At 45.7% G+C, this 18695-nt stretch overlaps 1 protein-coding gene across 3 annotated transcripts in view; it reads left to right on the top strand.

Moving 5' to 3' along the window:
- LOC126272999 (transmembrane protein adipocyte-associated 1 homolog) overlaps window positions 1-18695 on the top strand; it is a 170914-nt gene that overhangs the window by 121193 nt on the left and 31026 nt on the right. The window contains exon 9 of one of the 3 annotated variants that reach the window (XM_049976358.1): window positions 11663-14087. The exons of 1 other annotated variant lie outside the window; for it this stretch is intronic. In XM_049976358.1, coding sequence (XP_049832315.1) covers window positions 11663-11833 — 171 coding nt within the window. In that variant the 3' untranslated portion in view covers window positions 11834-14087. Of the gene's footprint in view, window positions 1-11662; window positions 14088-18695 lie in introns of those variants that run through there. One more of the 3 variants, XM_049976359.1, reaches the window with a different exon arrangement.

The following is an 18695-nucleotide window of genomic DNA, read 5'->3' as shown; positions in this document are numbered from 1 at the left end:
TTGCCCTACAGGAAACTTGGTTTCTGGCAATGCGGACCCCTGCCCTACGTGGGTATCGGGGTTATTACAAGAACCGGGCAGTTTATGAGAGGGTATCTGGTGGAGTCTGCGTCTACATCCTCAACTCTGTCTACAGCGAATGTGTACCTCTTCACACACCTTTAGAGGCTGTCGCTGTAAGGATGTGGACGCCTCAGCCTATTACTGTCTGCAGTTTGTATCTTCCGCCAGATGGTGATGTCTCGCGTCATGTGTTGGCTGCATTGATAGCACAACTGCCTCCTCCTTTTGTGTTACTGGGCGACCTTAACGCCCATAACCCCCTGTGGGGTAGCGCCGCGATTACTGGCCGGGATATAGATGTCGAGACTCTTCTCTCGCAGCTTGACCTCTGCCTCTTAAACACGGGAGAGCAGACACATTTCAGCGTAGTCCATGGCACATTTTCGGCCATCGACCTTTCTATCTGCAGCCCCGGACTTTCACCATCCATCCACTGGAGTGTCCATGACGACTTATGTGGTAGTGACCATTTCCCCATCTTTCTGTCACTACCACAGCGTCACTCTTCTGAACGCCCCTCCAGATGGGCTCTGAATAAGGCTGACTGGGGCTTGTTCTCCTCTCTCGCCACTATCGCACCTCCTTCCCATGACACCATTGATGCGGTGGTTCAGTCGGTCACCACCAGCATCGTCTCTGCGGCGGCATCTGCGATTCCCTGTTCATCCGGGTCCCCTCGGTGGAGGACTGTGCCTTGGTGGGCGCCCGAGATCGCAGAGGCGATTAGAGATCGCCGGCGGGCTCTTCAACGCCATAAGCGGCACCCGTCCTTGGAGAACCTCATCGTTTTCAAACAGCTCCGTGCCCGTGCCCGACGCCTTATTCGCCAACGGAAGCAGGAGTGCTGGGAATGGTATGTTTCCACCATTGGCGTCCGTACCTCTGCATCGCAGGTTTGGGCTAAGATAAGCCGACTCCATGGCTATCGGCCACCTGTCTCTGTCCCTGGGCTTTCACTGAATGGAGTGGTGTGTCCTGACTCCGACACGATTGCGGACCGGTTAGCAGCGCATTTTGCTCAGTGTTCCGCATCTACGAATTACCCACTGGCCTTCCGCTCCCGGAAAGAGCGGTTGGAAAGTTGGAGGCTTTCCTTTCACACGCGCCACGCGGAGTCGTACAATGCTCCTTTCAGCGACTGGGAATTCCAGAGTGCACTATCTGCTTGCCCTGATACGGCTCCTGGGCCAGACCGCATCCACAGCCAGATGCTGAAACACCTCTCTGTGAATTGCCAGCGACACCTCCTAGATGTTTTCAACCGCATCTGGGTTGAGGGTGTGTTCCCGTCTCAATGGCGAGAAAGCATCGTCCTCCCCGTGTTGAAACCTGGGAAAAACCCGCTGGAGGTGGACAGCTACCGCCCCATAAGCCTCACCAACGTTCTTTGCAAGTTGCTAGAATGTATGGTGAGCCGGAGGTCAAGTTGGCTCCTCGAGTCTCGAGGCCTTCTGGCTCCGTGTCAGGGTGGGTTCCGTAAAGGCCGCTCTGCCGTCGATAATCTGGTCTCCCTAGAGTCTGCCGTCCGTACAGCCTTTGCACGCCGCCAACATCTGGTTGCCGTCTTCTTCGACATGCGGAAGGCGTACGATACGACTTGGAGATATCACATCCTGGCCACACTTCATGGGTGGGGTCTTAGGGGCCCGCTCCCGATTTTTATTCAGAATTTTCTGTCGTATCGTTCCTTCCGCATGCAAGTTGCTGCGTCCCATAGTTCCTCCCGGGTCCAGGAGAACGGGGTCCCACAGGGGTCTGTCCTCAGTGTCTCCCTGTTTTTAATTGCAATCAATGGGCTCGCTGAGGCGGTGGGATCTTCCGTCGCAGCTTCGTTGTATGCAGACGACTTCTGCCTCTACTACAGCTCCGCTGGCATTGCAGTTGCTGAGCGCCAGCTGCAGGGCGCTATCCGCAAGGCGCAGTCATGGGCTGTAGCGAACGGCTTCCAGTTTTCGGCCGCTAAGACCTGCGTTACGCATTTCTGCCGGCGTCGCACGGTTCACCCTGAGCCACGCCTTTACCTTGACGGTGAACCTCTTGCTGTGGTAGAGACGCATCGGTTCTTGGGCCTGGTATTTGATGCCCAGTTGACTTGGCTGCCACATATTAGGCAGCTTAAACAAACATGCTGGCGGCATTTAAACGCTCTCCGTTGCCTTAGCCACACCGAATGGGGTGCCGATCGGTCCACCCTTTTCCGGCTGTATCAAGCGCTGATCCAGTCCCGCCTTGATTATGGGTGTGTGGCTTATGGCTCGGCATCGCCATCAGCATTGCAATTGCTGGATCCCATCCATCACTGCGGGATCCGACTCGCCACAGGAGCATTTCGGACAAGCCCTGTTGACAGCTCACTTGTGGAGGCTGGTGTTCCTCCATTGCGGATCCGGCGCGACAGACTTCTGGCCACTTATGCTGCCCACGTTTGTAGTTTGCCAGGGCATCCCAACTACCGTCTCCTGTTCCCGCACTCGATCGTCCATCTTCCAGACAGGCGGCCCCGGTCAGGGTGTACGATCGCGGTTCGCATCCGGGCTCTACTGTGTGGGATTGAGTTTTTTCCTCTCCCGCCTGTTTTCCGGGCCAATCTCCGTCTGCCCCCTTGGTGTGTGCGCGCTGACCATGCATTAGGCTGGATTTGGCACAGGGTCGGAAAGACTCGGTCCCTCCTCCGGCCCTCCGCCGCCGCTTTCTTTCTCTCCTTGCCGAGTTTCCCGGATCTGCCGTGGCCTATACCGACGGTTCGATGGTCTCTGGTCGCACTGGTTGTGCTCTTACTCTAGAGGATCATTGTGAGCAACGGTCGCTGGCACCCGGGAACAGTGTATACACTGCCGAGTTGGTTGCCATCTATCGCGCCCTAGAGTACATCCGCTCCCGCTCAGGTGAGTCCTTTGTCATCTGTAGTGACTCCCTGAGTGGTTTACGAGCTCTTGACCAGTGCTTTCCTCGTTCCTGTCTGGTGATGGCCATCCACGAGTCGCTCCATGCTCTTGCCCGTTGTGGCCGCTCCGTGGTCTTTGTTTGGACCCCAGGTCATGTCGGCATCCCGGTCAATGAGCGGGTTGACACGCTGGCTAAACAGGTAGTGAGTTCACCGGCTCTGGAACTCGGCCTTATGGAGTGTGATCTCCTGTCGCTTTTGCGCCAGAAAGTGCTTGGTGCCTGGGGTGACGAGTGGCGCACCCTGCCCACGCCCAACAAACTTCGGGCAGTGAAGGAGACGACCGGTGTGTGGCGCTCCTCCATGCGGGCCTCTCGGAAGGACACTGTCGTCCTCTGCCGGCTGCGCGTTGGCCACACGTGGCTGACGCACGACCATTTGTTGCGCCGGGAGGACCCACCGCTATGTTGCTGCGGGGCAGCTCTGACGGTGGTCAACATTTTGGTGGACTGCCCGCTTTTAACAGGACTCAGGCAGACGTTTGCGCTGCCTGATACCCTCCCTGCCCTTTTATGTGATGACATTGCTATGGCGGACCTCATGTTGAGTTTTATTCGGGCAGGGGGTTTTTATTGTATGATTTGAGTGTTGTCCTTTTATTTCCTGTATTGACTTGGGCCTTTGGCCTGTGGTTTTAAGCTGTGGGTTTTAATGTCATTTGGTGGTTGGCTTTTCCTTATTTTCATGGTTGGCCAACCACCTTCACACTCGGTGTGATTTTAGTTCCGTTTGTCTGGTCTTTGTCTGTCTTTCTTGTATTGTGTCGTCCCTTGTCTCAGTTCTCCGTTTTTAACGACTGACAGCTTTTATTTCGTGTGATTTTATCATGGAACAAGGGACCAATGACCTTAGCAGTCTGGTCCCTTCAATCCCACACCCAACCAACCAACCCTCTCTCTTCTCCCCCTCTCCCTCTTTCCTCCCTCCTCTCCCTCTTTCCTCCCTCCTCTCCCTCTTTCCTCCCTCCTCTCCCTCTTTCCTCCCTCCTCTCCCTCTTTCCTCCCCCCTCTCCCTCTTTCCTCCCCCCTCTCCCTCTTTCCTCCCCCCTCTCCCTCTTTCCTCCCCCCTCTCCCTCTTTCCTCCCCCCTCTCCCTCTTTCCTCCCCCCTCTCCCTCTTTCCTCCCCCCTCTCCCTCTTTCCTCCCCCCTCTCCCTCTTTCCTCCCCCCTCTCCCTCTTTCCTCCCCCGCTCTCCCTCTTTCCTCCCCCGCTCTCCCTCTTTCCTCCCCCGCTCTCCCTCTTTCCTCCCCCGCTCTCCCTCTTTCCTCCCCCGCTCTCCCTCTTTCCTCCCCCGCTCTCCCTCTTTCCTCCCCCGCTCTCCCTCTTTCCTCCCCCGCTCTCCCTCTTTCCTCCCCCGCTCTCCCTCTTTCCTCCCCCGCTCTCCCTCTTTCCTCCCCCGCTCTCCCTCTTTCCTCCCCCGCTCTCCCTCTTTCCTCCCCCGCTCTCCCTCTTTCCTCCCCCGCTCTCCCTCTTTCCTCCCCCGCTCTCCCTCTTTCCTCCCCCGCTCTCCCTCTTTCCTCCCCCGCTCTCCCTCTTTCCTCCCCCGCTCTCCCTCTTTCCTCCCCCGCTCTCCCTCTTTCCTCCCCCGCTCTCCCTCTTTCCTCCCCCGCTCTCCCTCTTTCCTCCCCCGCTCTCCCTCTTTCCTCCCCCGCTCTCCCTCTTTCCTCCCCCGCTCTCCCTCTTTCCTCCCCCGCTCTCCCTCTTTCCTCCCCCGCTCTCCCTCTTTCCTCCCCCGCTCTCCCTCTTTCCTCCCCCGCTCTCCCTCTTTCCTCCCCCGCTCTCCCTCTTTCCTCCCCCGCTCTCCCTCTTTCCTCCCCCGCTCTCCCTCTTTCCTCCCCCGCTCTCCCTCTTTCCTCCCCCCTCTCCCTCTTTCCTCCCCCCTCTCCCTCTTTCCTCCCCCCTCTCCCTCTTTCCTCCCCCCTCTCCCTCTTTCCTCCCCCCTCTCCCTCTTTCCTCCCCCCTCTCCCTCTTTCCTCCCCCCTCTCCCTCTTTCCTCCCCCCTCTCCCTCTTTCCTCCCCCCTCTCCCTCTTTCCTCCCCCCTCTCCCTCTTTCCTCCCCCCTCTCCCTCTTTCCTCCCCCCTCTCCCTCTTTCCTCCCCCCTCTCCCTCTTTCCTCCCCCCTCTCCCTCTTTCCTCCCCCCTCTCCCTCTTTCCTCCCCCCTCTCCCTCTTTCCTCCCCCCTCTCCCTCTTTCCTCCCCCCTCTCCCTCTTTCCTCCCCCCTCTCCCTCTTTCCTCCCCCCTCTCCCTCTTTCCTCCCCCCTCTCCCTCTTTCCTCCCCCCTCTCCCTCTTTCCTCCCCCCTCTCCCTCTTTCCTCCCCCCTCTCCCTCTTTCCTCCCCCCTCTCCCTCTTTCCTCCCCCCTCTCCCTCTTTCCTCCCCCCTCTCCCTCTTTCCTCCCCCCTCTCCCTCTTTCCTCCCCCCTCTCCCTCTTTCCTCCCCCCTCTCCCTCTTTCCTCCCCCCTCTCCCTCTTTCCTCCCCCCTCTCCCTCTTTCCTCCCCCCTCTCCCTCTTTCCTCCCCCCTCTCCCTCTCCCTCTTTCCTCCCCCCTCTCCCTCTCCCTCTTTCCTCCCCCCTCTCCCTCTCCCTCTTTCCTCCCCCCTCTCCCTCTCCCTCTTTCCTCCCCCCTCTCCCTCTCCCTCTTTCCTCCCCCCTCTCCCTCTCCCTCTTTCCTCCCCCCTCTCCCTCTCCCTCTTTCCTCCCCCCTCTCCCTCTCCCTCTTTCCTCCCCCCTCCCCCCTCTCCCTCTTTCCTCCCCCCTCCCCCCTCTCCCTCTTTCCTCCCCCCTCCCCCCTCTCCCTCTTTCCTCCCCCCTCTCCCCTCTCCCTCTTTCCTCCCCCCCTCTCCCTCTTTCTTCCCCCCCTCTCCCTCTTTCCTTCCCCCCCTCTCCCTCTTTCCTTCCCCCCCTCTCACTCTTTCCTTCCCCCCCTCTCACTCTTTCCTTCCCCCCTCTCACTCTTTCCTTCCCCCCCTCTCACTCTTTCCTTCCCCCCCTCTCACTCTTTCCTTCCCCCCCTCTCACTCTTTCCTTCCCCCCCTCTCACTCTTTCCTTCCCCCCCTCTCACTCTTTCCCTCCCCCCCTCTCACTCTTTCCCTCCCCCCCTCTCACTCTTTCCCTCCCCCCTCTCACTCTTTCCCTCCCCCTCTCACTCTTTCCCTCCCCCCTCTCACTCTTTCCCTCCCCCTCTCACTCTTTCCCTCCCCCCTCTCACTCTTTCCCTCCCCCCTCTCACTCTTTCCCTCCCCCCTCTCACTCTTTCCCTCCCCCCTCTCACTCTTTCCCTCCCCCCCTCTCACTCTTTCCCTCCCCCCCTCTCACTCTTTCCCTCCCCCCCTCTCACTCTTTCCCTCCCCCCTCTCACTCTTTCCCTCCCCCCTCTCACTCTTTCCCTCCCCCCCTCTCACTCTTTCCCTCCCCCCCTCTCACTCTTTCCCTCCCCCCCTCTCACTCTTTCCCTCCCCCCCTCTCACTCTTTCCCTCCCCCCCTCTCACTCTTTCCTTCCCCCCTCTCACTCTTTCCCTCCCCCCCTCTCACTCTTTCCCTCCCCCCCTCTCACTCTTTCCCTCCCCCCCTCTCACTCTTTCCCTCCCCCCTCTAACTCGCAGTGTCTCGCAGTCTATCCTTTTTGTAACAATGTGTGAAAAATGGTGAAAGAAAAAAGATCCTCTTGGATTAACTGTTCATTAGTCTTTTCACTAGTTTGTTGCTGTTTTCTGTCTCTTGTAGTGTGATAATATTTTAAACTCAAATGCATAACTGCTAAACTTAAAATCTGTTTTGCGTATCCTAGTCTTTGTTTGACTCTTCTTTTTTTCTCCTCATATCAGTCCCTGCAGCACAAAGTAGTTAAATCATTCCTCAATGTCATAGATTTCCTTTCTTCCAGTTTTCTGTGGACTTCTTTTCTGTTCTGTTCTATTTTTGCTATTACCTCTTCATTCTGTATTTTACTCATCTATTTAATTTTTAACATTTTGAAAGAGTATCCCATTTTCAGTGCTTCCAGTTTGCCCTACTTCCATTACTCCCATTTGGTTTTTTAGGTGTAGCAGACTACTTATATATTCGTTGTTTAATGTGACACATCTTAAGATTGTGAAATCATATGATGTTAAGAAATTGCCATAGGTCTATAAGCTGGCTGAGGTAGGTGATACTGTGGTAAGACACCAGACTTGTATTCAGGAGGACAGCAGCTCAAATATCAATCCAGCCATTCAGATTTAGGTTTTCCATGGTTTCCCTAAATTTCTTTGGACAAGTGTGAAGCTGTTTCATTTGAAAAAAGGGCACAGGCAATTTTCATCTGTATCCTCCCCAGTCTGAACTTGTGTTTCGTATCTAACTTCGTCATCATGAATAGGACATTAAACTCTTATCTTCCTTGTGGACCACCAAATGTAAGAAACTATCCCAATTTTCCTTGTTTGTTCCATTACTAAAGTGCAAGTTAGAATGGCTTCTCAGGTCCATTCTCCTGTTCTGGGTGCAAACTGATAATCATCCACTATCTCTTCTTACCCCCCCCCCCCCCTCTGTGTATTTCTTTGGTCTGCAATTAGTCATTCTGTGAATCATTGGTTGCCCAATATTCACATTTGCTCAATTTTGATTATTTTTTATTATTAACAAAAATCCTAGCTGTCTAAAGTCTCGTCTTTTGTTTTTTTTTTTAAATGTTATAGTTCTCAGTGTTGAAGTGATGATAAAAGTGACAGTAGTATTTTCAGTCCCAGTGGTATATTAAGATCATCAGTCTTTCCTTCATAAATCTCTGGGTGGAAAGTGGAGGGGGTTCCATGGAGGAGAGAATCAGAGTACTATTACTAACTATGCAGGTGCTTCAAAGGAAGGTGTCAACTATAAACAAATCCACTATACAGCCATGGTCACCCACAAGTCACCATCCTAAGCCAAGCTATTCATGAGACACCAAGAGGAATCCTCCCTAGCAACTCAGAATCCCAGATCTCTCAGCTTTTAAGATTCATTGGTGACACCCTATTGACATTCCTCCAAAACCTCCACACTTTCTCCCCCATTTGCTTCACATGGCCCAGCCCAACAAGCCATTTTGCTCAGTGTCTGCCTCCACTTCATAGATGGCTCCATCAACATCCCTCTCACATCAAACCCTCCAGTCACCAACAATACCTCCATTTAGACATCTGCCACCCATTCCATACGTAGAAGCACCTTCCATACAGCCTACACTTAAAGTCATTGCATCTGTAGAGACTAGCAGTCTCTCCTCAGTTATGCTGAAGGTCTGCCTAAGGCCTTTGTGGACTGATGTTTGAGATTCAGGAATTTCATAAAAAAGCAGAACCTGAAAGTAAATAGTTTGATGCATGTCATCAAGTGGAAATACACTCCTGGAAATGGAAAAAAGAACACATTGACACCGGTGTGTCAGACCCACCATACTTGCTCCGGACACTGCGAGAGGGCTGTACAAGCAATGATCACACGCACGGCACAGCGGACACACCAGGAACCGCGGTGTTGGCCGTCGAATGGCGCTAGCTGCGCAGCATTTGTGCACCGCCGCCGTCAGTGTCAGCCAGTTTGCCGTGGCATACGGAGCTCCATCGCAGTCTTTAACACTGGTAGCATGCCGCGACAGCGTGGACGTGAACCGTATGTGCAGTTGACGGACTTTGAGCGAGGGCGTATAGTGGGCATGCGGGAGGCCGGGTGGACGTACCGCCGAATTGCTGAACACGTGGGGCGTGAGGTCTCCACAGTACATTGATGTTGTCGCCAGTGGTCGGCGGAAGGTGCACGTGCCCGTCGACCTGGGACCGGACCGCAGCGACGACGGATGCACGCCAAGACCGTAGGATCCTACGCAGTGCCGTAGGGGACCGCACCGCCACTTCCCAGCAAATTAGGGACACTGTTGCTCCTGGGGTATCGGCGAGGACCATTCGCAACCGTCTCCATGAAGCTGGGCTACGGTCCCGCAAACCGTTAGGCCGTCTTCCGCTCACGCCCCAACATCGTGCAGCCCGCCTCCAGGGGTGTCGCGACAGGCTTGAATTGAGGGACGAATGGAGACGTGGCGTCTTCAGCAATGAGAGTCGCTTCTGCCTTGGTGCCAATGATGGTCGTATGCGTGTTTGGCGCCGTGCAGGTGAGCGCCACAATAAGGACTGCATACGACCGTGGCACACAGGGCCAACACCCGGCGTCATGGTGTGGGGAGTGATCTCCTACACTGGCCATACACCTCTGGTGATCGTCGAGGGGATACTGAATAGTGCACGGTACATCCAAACCGTCATCGAACCCATCGTTCTACCATTCGTAGACAGGCAAGGGAACTTGCTGTTCCAACAGGACAATGCACTTCCGCATGTATCCCGTGCCACCCAACGTGCTCTAGAAGGTGTAAGTCAACTACCCTGGCCAGCAAGATCTCCGGATCTGTCCCCCATTGAGCATGTTTGGGACTGGATGAAGCGTCGTCTCACGCGGTCTGCACGTCCAGCACGAAAGCTGGTCCAACTTAGGCGCCAGGTGGAAATGGCATGGCAAGCCGTTCCACAGGACTACATCCAGCATCTCTACGATTGTCTCCATGGGAGAATAGCAGCCCGCATTGCTGCGAAAGGTGGATATACACTGTACTAGTGCCGACATTGTGCATGCTCTGTTGCCTGTGTCTATGTGCCTGTGGTTCTGTCAGTGTGATCATGTAATGTATCTGACCCTAGGAATGTGTCAATAAAGTTTCCGCTTCCTGGGGCAATGAATTCACGGTGTTCTTATTTCAATTTCCGGGAGTGTATATAAGGTACTATTGCAGACTATGTAACACAGCACAGAAACAGCATGTACTGGCTATAACATCCCATTGCGAAAGTTACTGTCCATATATTATGCTCTGTGATGTTCCCCGATCATTTACCTTGCCAAATCACACATACCTATGTGATGATAGCATCTTCCTACATCGTAGATCACAAAAGTCAACAGCTTTGGATTTTGGCAGAATAATAGTAACACAACACTTGTAGAACAAGTAATTGAAACAAGTTTTTCATGCCCATCAATTTTAAATTTCAAAACATTGCTTATGTATACCCGAGAGCTTCAGAGAAAACCACAAAGAGCAAAATTCATGCATCAACTACATGCTTTCCCTATAACTAAAAAGGCACCCAGTACACCAGATGTCATAGGGAATGCTTTGTGGCTATTTGTTAACCATAGTAATAGTGAACCTCTACAATCATCTGAGAAGTATGCCTACTGTTTCACTCACAAAGTGTTACTGCTGAGATACTGCAGCCGCGTAGATCAAATCTAACCATAATTCGGTAAAATGGTAAATGATGACCCTTACTTCACGTGGTCAAAAACTTAACCACAAGTCTATAAAGGATTAAAAGTTTTATAGAGGCGTGCTCCTGAATACTACTATGAAGTGACTGCCGTACATTAAAGCCTGACTCATTGTGTGTGTGTGTGTGTGTGTGTGTGTGTGTGTGTGTGTGTGTGTGTGTGTGTGTGTGTGTGTCTTCTTACAAAGAAGAAAGTTCACAAATTTGTTTTAATAACACATAAAGATTGAGACATAGGCATAATTGCTGTCACATTTCTGAAGTTGGCAGAGCCACATTTCTTAACCAGGTAAGATGCTGAATTAAAAATGGAAATCTCAGTGGGAATAAGAGTAATGAAATTGGGAAAGACTGCTACTCTCCATATAGAGGAAGCATTCACTAACACAGGCACATTTAAAAGAAGACTAAACTGTTGGACACAGTCCTCTTTCAGTCCTTAAATCTCAAGAGTACTGTGTTAAATATCTTAGTCTAGTTTTAAAAGTGCCTGTCTGCTCAGAATACCTGCTCTGCATGGTGATCTTTCTTGATTCATATTGCTGTTAATATGTTGATATCCATCTTAACATACCTCACATAAAATTTTAATATTTCTTAACCCAGTTTCAAAATTGTGCAGAAATCATTACGTAATGTACCCTAAGAGAATTGGCTTTTATAAAGCAGCAAAGCAATAATCATTGTAGGTGAAGTGGAATAACTGTAACAGTTACAATGGGAAAAAAGTGTGATGTGACTCAATGATCGTTACTACTTAAATATCTTTATCAAATGCTATAGTGTCTAATATACCCTTCCAATAATCAAATATTTAAAAAGAAACTTACTGAAATACAAACTAATACCCAGAAAAGTAACATACTGTATTCTAGTCCAGGTCTAGATTCCTCTAGTACAAGTCAACTAGTGCAGGACAGTTATCCAGCATATCTGTTCAAATATGCAAAACACTGCAGGCCAAAACAGAAAGACGTTTAGCACTCTTCTCTTACCTTCTGACTTAGTGCGGTTAAAAGTAAATTATGAAGTAATCAACCATGTGTACTGGCTAAGTTCACCGTCTGTTTCTCAAAGTGGAAGTAATTAATACTTCTGTAAAAATATGTATTTATCTTTTGACTTGTTCGTCATTTCATTCAGGGATGCAGGTGAAAATATGTCCTATCAGCAGGCTGCAAAACACCTCTCACTTCTTGTGGGCTTTCAGGGTTGTTTTCATTTACCTTACCTATTAGTGGCTGTAAATGTATGTGTCTTTGTTTTTATTTTTTAATTAAGACTGTGTACGATAATTTTCCTTTCACAGAATAACAGTGTATATGACAGCACCCAGTTTGACAATGGGACAACTCCGGTAAACCCATTGTATGCAGCTTCACTGCAGAGTCCTGACAGCATAACTGGTTACAGCATTGACAGTGCTCAGTCTCTAGAAACTGGTGGTTACCAGTCAAACTATACCGTCCAACAGAAGTAAATTCTGGATGCAGAACATTTTTCTACTGACGAGTTGGCTTACTTTTACAGGTTATTCTTCATCAGACTGATGATAATGTGTGCCGAACTGAAATTTTGCATCCAAGCTCAGGAATTGTTTGCTCGTTTACCAAACACTACATTCCTACTGCAACAGCTGGTGATCTCACTGTTTCTAAGGAGGCAGCTGTCAGTGATTGAACTACTAATTAATGTGTGATGTGATGTGAAAACTCTTTACTATAATGATTGAAATGGATTTTGCTCCTGAGGTTTAAACACCATCTACTGTTGTACAGTGTACTGAAGTTCAGTAGCTACTGTGTTTTGCAGTTTGACTCGTATTGTTTAAAGTTTTTTGTACTGTCATTTATAAATAATTTCTAGATCTAGAAATTGAATACATAATTGACAGTTAGTCAGATGTGATAGCCTAGTCAGAAAAAACTAAAGTGTAGTTGAAAAGGGTATTTCATTTATTATGCTAAACTTATAGGAGAGCTATCACTTGCATGTAAATGCAGGAGAATATTTTCTCTTAGTTGTTATTTATTTTAAAACTTGTATTGAATTTCCATTTTAACACACCACTACTGTGATTTATAAATGTGTTATAAAAACGGCTGATCAGCAGTAGTGGAACTATTGCTCAGACAGACTCATTATAAACAGAAGATTGTGAACTGCCAACCAAATTATAGCATATGTGCACAAGATGAAAAAGGAACAAAGGTGTTTTGTAAAAGAGGCAATGTAAAATAACAAATGAAACCCAAATATCCAATTAGAAACCAAAAGGTATGTGGAATGAAACCCAGATTGGAACAAATGTAACCTGTGTGCACTGTTTTCGGCAGTTAATTGCTTCTTGACTTTATGCTCAAATATGTCACCCTTTCCTGATTGTGTTCTCACCCAATCTGCCCATACTTCTTTCCTATTGGTCAGCTCCTGAAAGAGGTGTTTCAAAATTCTTGATAGTTTCGTTGAGCTATATAAAAGTTCCACTATTACTGATTTTTCCTTTAGGTGTCACCTAACTTTACATTTGTAGTGTTCAGTTTTGATACTATGCATTAGATTGTGTGGTGTTTAGGATGAAAGATTTCTTTAGGCCATTCTCTCTAAATGAAAAAATTACTTTAGTGCTACACTGAAGACTTGATTCCTTCTAGAATCTTCTTTGTGTTTTTTGAACTTCTCAAGTAGCATTGTATTCTGCATTAATTTCGTTTCACAAGTTTATTTGGCTGTGGATTCTCACAATTAAGAACGTATGTTTACATATCAGAAAGGAACATGTAACTTTAGCAGTCTGTTGTTTTTAAAGCTGTGCATCAAAGTAGATACATAATTTTTTGAAACATTAACTGTAGTAGTACTGCGTTGAATGGTAGAAACCAGACCCCGTGTATTTGGTTTACTTGTTTGCTTAGCTTTCCATGTATCTCGGTGATGTTACCCCATATGTGTTCTTGAGTCCAGTGATTTTCAAAGTTGGTTTCTGTTACAGTAAACAGTTTCTTACTGCTTGAAGTAATTTCTTGAAGTTTCCTTATAATTATAGTGTTAGAACCAATGATAGAAATTATTTGTTTGTGACTAAGTTTTTCCTTGTCCTTGATCAATAACCTAAGAAAACACAAGACGTGTGAACCTCCAGGGATGAGAGAAATTTGAATCTTTTGTTTTAAATGTTTCTTAAATACAGCACCTAAAGAAAAGTATGCCTCTTCTGTATCCACGTACCATCTGCTACTTACATTAGTGTGTCCTTGTGACCGGCTCTCCTTTTCCTATGTAGTGTTTATTTACAATGTTCCCATTTTGTTTTTTGTTTGTGATACTCATGTGCAATCAATGAGATTAGATAAATGTATATGTTTTTGCATTGTTACTCCATTTTAAATAGGAAATTTGTAAGAAAATTTTATATTTTCATGTTATGTGTTTGTGAAAATAATTTTTCAATATATTTATTTGTACTTGTGTAGTATGCATGTAACTAATTACAACCAAAGTAATCAGCCAGTCACTTTTTAAGAAAAAAGGAATTGTTAAGATGACTTTTTAGACGCTGTGCATCAGTACTTGATAAAGTGCAGTTTGAGCCTGTCACTTGAAAAATCAGATCTGTGGCTCATGAAATAAAATTTATAAATATCATTGTACTTAATTGTACTGAAGTTTGATATGAACTGTTTTGTTACAAATGAACTCATTTTAGTTTCCTATTAAATATTAAGAAACACATACATTCATTTTATCTTAGTTTCCTTGATGTTGATTCAACTATTTAAAAATTAATCATTGCTACTCCAATGCAGGCTGTCCACGTTCTTCCAGTAAACAAATGCTGAAGTATTAATACTTCCACCATTAATAAAACAATGAAACCTAACAAAAAATAAATTTATCTATCAGACTTGGAAGATCAGAGTAAAGAGAAATTTGTGACTGTTTCTTGGTTTCAAAGATTAAATTATTATTGACATGTAATTAATTTGATATTCAAATTTAATGGGTAAATGAGGAGAGGTGAATTTGGTAGATTCAGAGTGTGCTCACTTTCTTCCCCAACTTGTAAGAATTCTGTTTTTCTTAATTCTAAACTGTATGCAAGACGTGAAGGAGAACATTGATTCTTTTTTATATGCATGTAGTATCTAATGCATGTATCATTTAATAATTTGAATTATGAAGTATGAACTACAGTCGGAGAGGGGAAAGGGAAAGCTAAAGGCTAAGAAGTAAAAACTAATAGTGGAGATGAAGAAATGCCACAATAAGAGGGCTATATGTTAAGAGGTTGAAGACTGAGTATTCAAGTCAACTCTGCAAACAAATTCTACTTCTGTGTTCAAGAATACAGAAGTCGCTTGGCTCCTGGGCAATGGATGTACAGTAGATGAGCAGTATGCAGCTAGTGAAAGGCAATTCTCTTGCACCTTTAAATAACAAGAGCAAATGAGCATACACGAATCTACCGCTTCAAGGACGTAGGAGGATCAGCAGCTTACTTTTGCTCAAGATGGCACGAGTTGAGAATGCTAGGGTAGACTGACTTCCATAGTCCAGAAAGGCAGTCTGTCTAATGGAAGAAAACCATAAGTAAAAATTACCCTGTCAACTGTAAAAAAAATTCCAAGGCAACATGTCCTATTAAAATAGCCTCAGATGAACAGGTAGCTCTTTCTGGAAAACAAAATTTGGCATGTATAAGGACAATGAATATCAGTACATGGAACATTCAGGGGATTGCCTCTAAAACTGAGAAAACATTTCATGAAATAATGAAATATGACATGGATGTAGTAGCCCTAAATGAAACAAAGAAAAACGGCAAATGTATGAAAGAACGGAATGGTCATATATCCACAGTGGGGTCCCTAAAGAGGAGAGTGTCACAAGTGGGGTCTCTGTAGTTGTTATGAAAAAATACAAGAAAGATACAAAACCCTGGAACCAAATTAGTCGTGGAATTCTTCAGGTGCAGATAGAATTAAGGCGCCACTCAGTTGTGATCATTGTTGTGTATGCACCAAATAAAGACACCAAGATGCAAGTGAAGAAAAATTTTTGCTGGTCCGGTGGTATCACTGGAAAAGATAAGTGATCAAAAAGAAATTATACTTATTGGGACTTAAGTGTACAGAATGGGTAGAGAGATGGAGAAACCAAAATTGGAAAAAGGAGGAATCCATCATAGAACAAGGAAGTAGAGAAATTAGTGAAAGCAGAGGCCAACAACAAATGGCTGGCTGAGCATTTGGCTTGGTGATTACCGTAAAACGTATGCAGCTAAATGGAAATTGGCACAAAGGGCCATTACTGAAGCAAAAAATGAGGCACAGCTGGAAGTTGAAGAACTTGTAGAAGAAACCTTAAGTGCCACTAGAGCAAGCCCACTGTGGAAGATATTGAAGTGAGAGTTGAAAACAGATAATGTTGGGATTACCTTAATAAGCTAGGAAGAGGTATGACAGAGGTACATGCCAGTATGGTTTTTATTTATGGCAATTGTGAAGGTAATGTGACGGCTGCAGTTAAATATTGCATACATTATCCAACTTGGAGGATTCCAAATGCATGAACCAGTATGGAGCATTCTGAATGTCACGGGAGACAGGTTCTCTATCTAGCATTCATTATCAGTAAGAGTGCTAGATACGTGAAGGCGATGATGATATGGATGCTGTTCAACATAGCCCAGGTACCAGTACAGAACATGTCTCTCAATGATTAGGCATTTCACAAAGGTATGGTGTACACTGAAATAAAATAATCTGTATTCTTACCACAAACAAAAAGTGCATCATTTACACCCGGAAGATCCTGCTCTTTGCTGGGAGTGGCGTAACTGTTTAAATACTAATTGGCAGGTACACAAATACATTTTATTTACTGATGAGGCACAGTTTATTCAAGATGGTATCAACAATTTACATAACAAGCATGTATGGTCTGAAACAAACCCACATGCAACAATGCAATGCAATTTCTAGCAGGGATTTAGCATAAATGTTTGGTGTGGTATAATCAACACACACTTTATTAGACCATTCATTTTCCCAGGATGTCCAACTGGTGAGATGTACTTACAGTTCATTCGAAAAAGAAATGCCCTGCGTGCTTGAAGATGTTCCACTTGCTACTCAATTGCAAATATATATTTTCAACACGTCAGTGCACCTCCACATTTCACCAATGCCGTTACTACACATGTAAATGAACATTTACCCCAGAAACGGATTGGTCATGGTGCTACACGTCTGTGGCCAAGCTGATCTTCTACTTTAATACCAATGGATTTTTGTGTATGGTGATGGATGAAAGACATAGCTTATGAGGATAAAGTCATTACACATGAGGCATTACTTACTTGCATTATGAATGCAATAGATGAAATTAAGAACAACCGTATGAAACTGAAACGAGCAACAAAATCTCTTTATACACGTGCAGCTAAATGCATTGAACTCGGTGGAGACATTTTGAACATTTATTGTGAATGTATTGAGAAATTGTATGTACACTGCATAACTTCCTTAACAATGAGCTTTGTTTTTTCTGGTTTCACATTAATTCGTGTGTGCTATGGTACTAATAAAAGCAAATTATGTGACACTTTCATACAGTTTCAGTTGACATTATCACCATCATTTTTCCAAAATTAAATTCTCTGCAACTGCTGTTGAAAACTTTGTGCAATTGTCTGGAATTAAAACAAATTGTGCCTAATAGTTGGTTAAAAATTTTATGAAATTACGTCTTTACTTCTCTGGATAACTACTGAAGAGAATTTTCTGAGACATGTTTTTTTAGATTCACCAGATCAATAACAACAAAATAAATGGAAATCGTGCCTTGCTTTAACCTCGTACAGTTTTGTGATGGCTTCATATTAACGAATTTGCTAAATTTCAGGCAGAATCTTTTATTAGCCACAACTCTGCAACTAATTATTTGTGGACCTATGTTTATATGAACTGTTTTCTTTAGATTTATTTGTAGAATAACATATTAAAATATTTGCTTATCTTTGTGAATGACCTTCCACGTAACATTCAACAAGCAAAATTGGTACTTTTTGCTGACAATACTAGTGATAACAAATCCCATTGGAGATAAAGTGTAAGAAGAGTTACTAAATGGCATTTTCCAGAGAATTAAGTGGTTCTCTGATAATAGACTCTCCCTAAATTTAGAAAAACACAGTACATTCAGTTCTGTAAAACAGATTGTCATACCCACAAGTGATGTAGCATATGAGCAGGAATTGGTAAATAGGATACAATGCTCCATGTTTTTGGGTGTACGTATTTAGGAAAACTTGAACTGGAAGAACGATTTTACTAAGCTTCTCAAGCAATTAAGTTCAGGCTACCTTTTCATATAATTACTAATCTTGGAAGTAAATGTAGAAGCTAAGCTTTTTCACTGTGCCATCACCATCGGGGGAACAACAGTGATGTCCATATCTACAACACATGAGGGGGAAATGACTTTTATTATTCACTGTTAAAGCTGTTATTGGCTCAGAAAGGAGTTCAATATGCAGGAACAAAAAATTTTCATCACTTACCCAACAACATATAAATGTCTGACAGGAAGCGAAACAAGTTCTAAATATAATTTAAAATAATTTCTAGTGTAAAACTCCTATTTCACCCACAAATTTCTACGTAAAAACTGGTCGACAATTAAAGAAATGTAGTTGCATGCATAAGATTAAAAGTAAGTTTGTTCATTAATATTAACACGAATAATAATATGTGTCTTGTAAACTGACTCGTCCTACATCATTTTGATTAAAGAATTGTTCAGATGATCTATAGAACATGTAAATAACAAACAAACAATAAGTGTTCGAAAAGAGATCAGGTACCCAACGAATAGAAAGTGTCTATTGTTTTAATCTGCAAAAAGGGAATACTAATCTTTTGCATCTACAGCTCTTGTATTTTTTCGTATTCGCAGTTAAAATTATTGGATATAGGTTCCGCCTTTTGTGCAAAATACTGTTTTGTTTTTTCATGTTACCTACATGTGTTTCAGCAACTCTGTGCCATTATCAATGGGTTCTGTTTGAGAAACTTGATTTTACCTAATAGGGTTTTGCAGGACCATCTTTATGGTGTCCGGCATTGATAAGCTTGTCATGTTTTGTTGTGACTGATCCTTCTTTTGTGTTCTGAGGGCACTGCACACACATTAAATGTACTTTGTGTCTTTCTGATTTTACAAACCCCTTTTGGCTTCACAAAACAAGGTGTACACAATGTTGTTGTGTGTCCAGACCCTGTCAGCTTTTATAGGCAGGACTGTGGGAATTACCAGGGCATAAATTTGATACTATCAGT

This window comes from Schistocerca gregaria, chromosome 5, assembly GCF_023897955.1.
Source record: "Schistocerca gregaria isolate iqSchGreg1 chromosome 5, iqSchGreg1.2, whole genome shotgun sequence".
NCBI classification, from domain to species: domain Eukaryota; kingdom Metazoa; phylum Arthropoda; class Insecta; order Orthoptera; family Acrididae; genus Schistocerca; species Schistocerca gregaria.
Note: the sequence above shows the minus strand (reverse complement) of the source record. Positions and strands in the feature narration are given on the sequence as shown.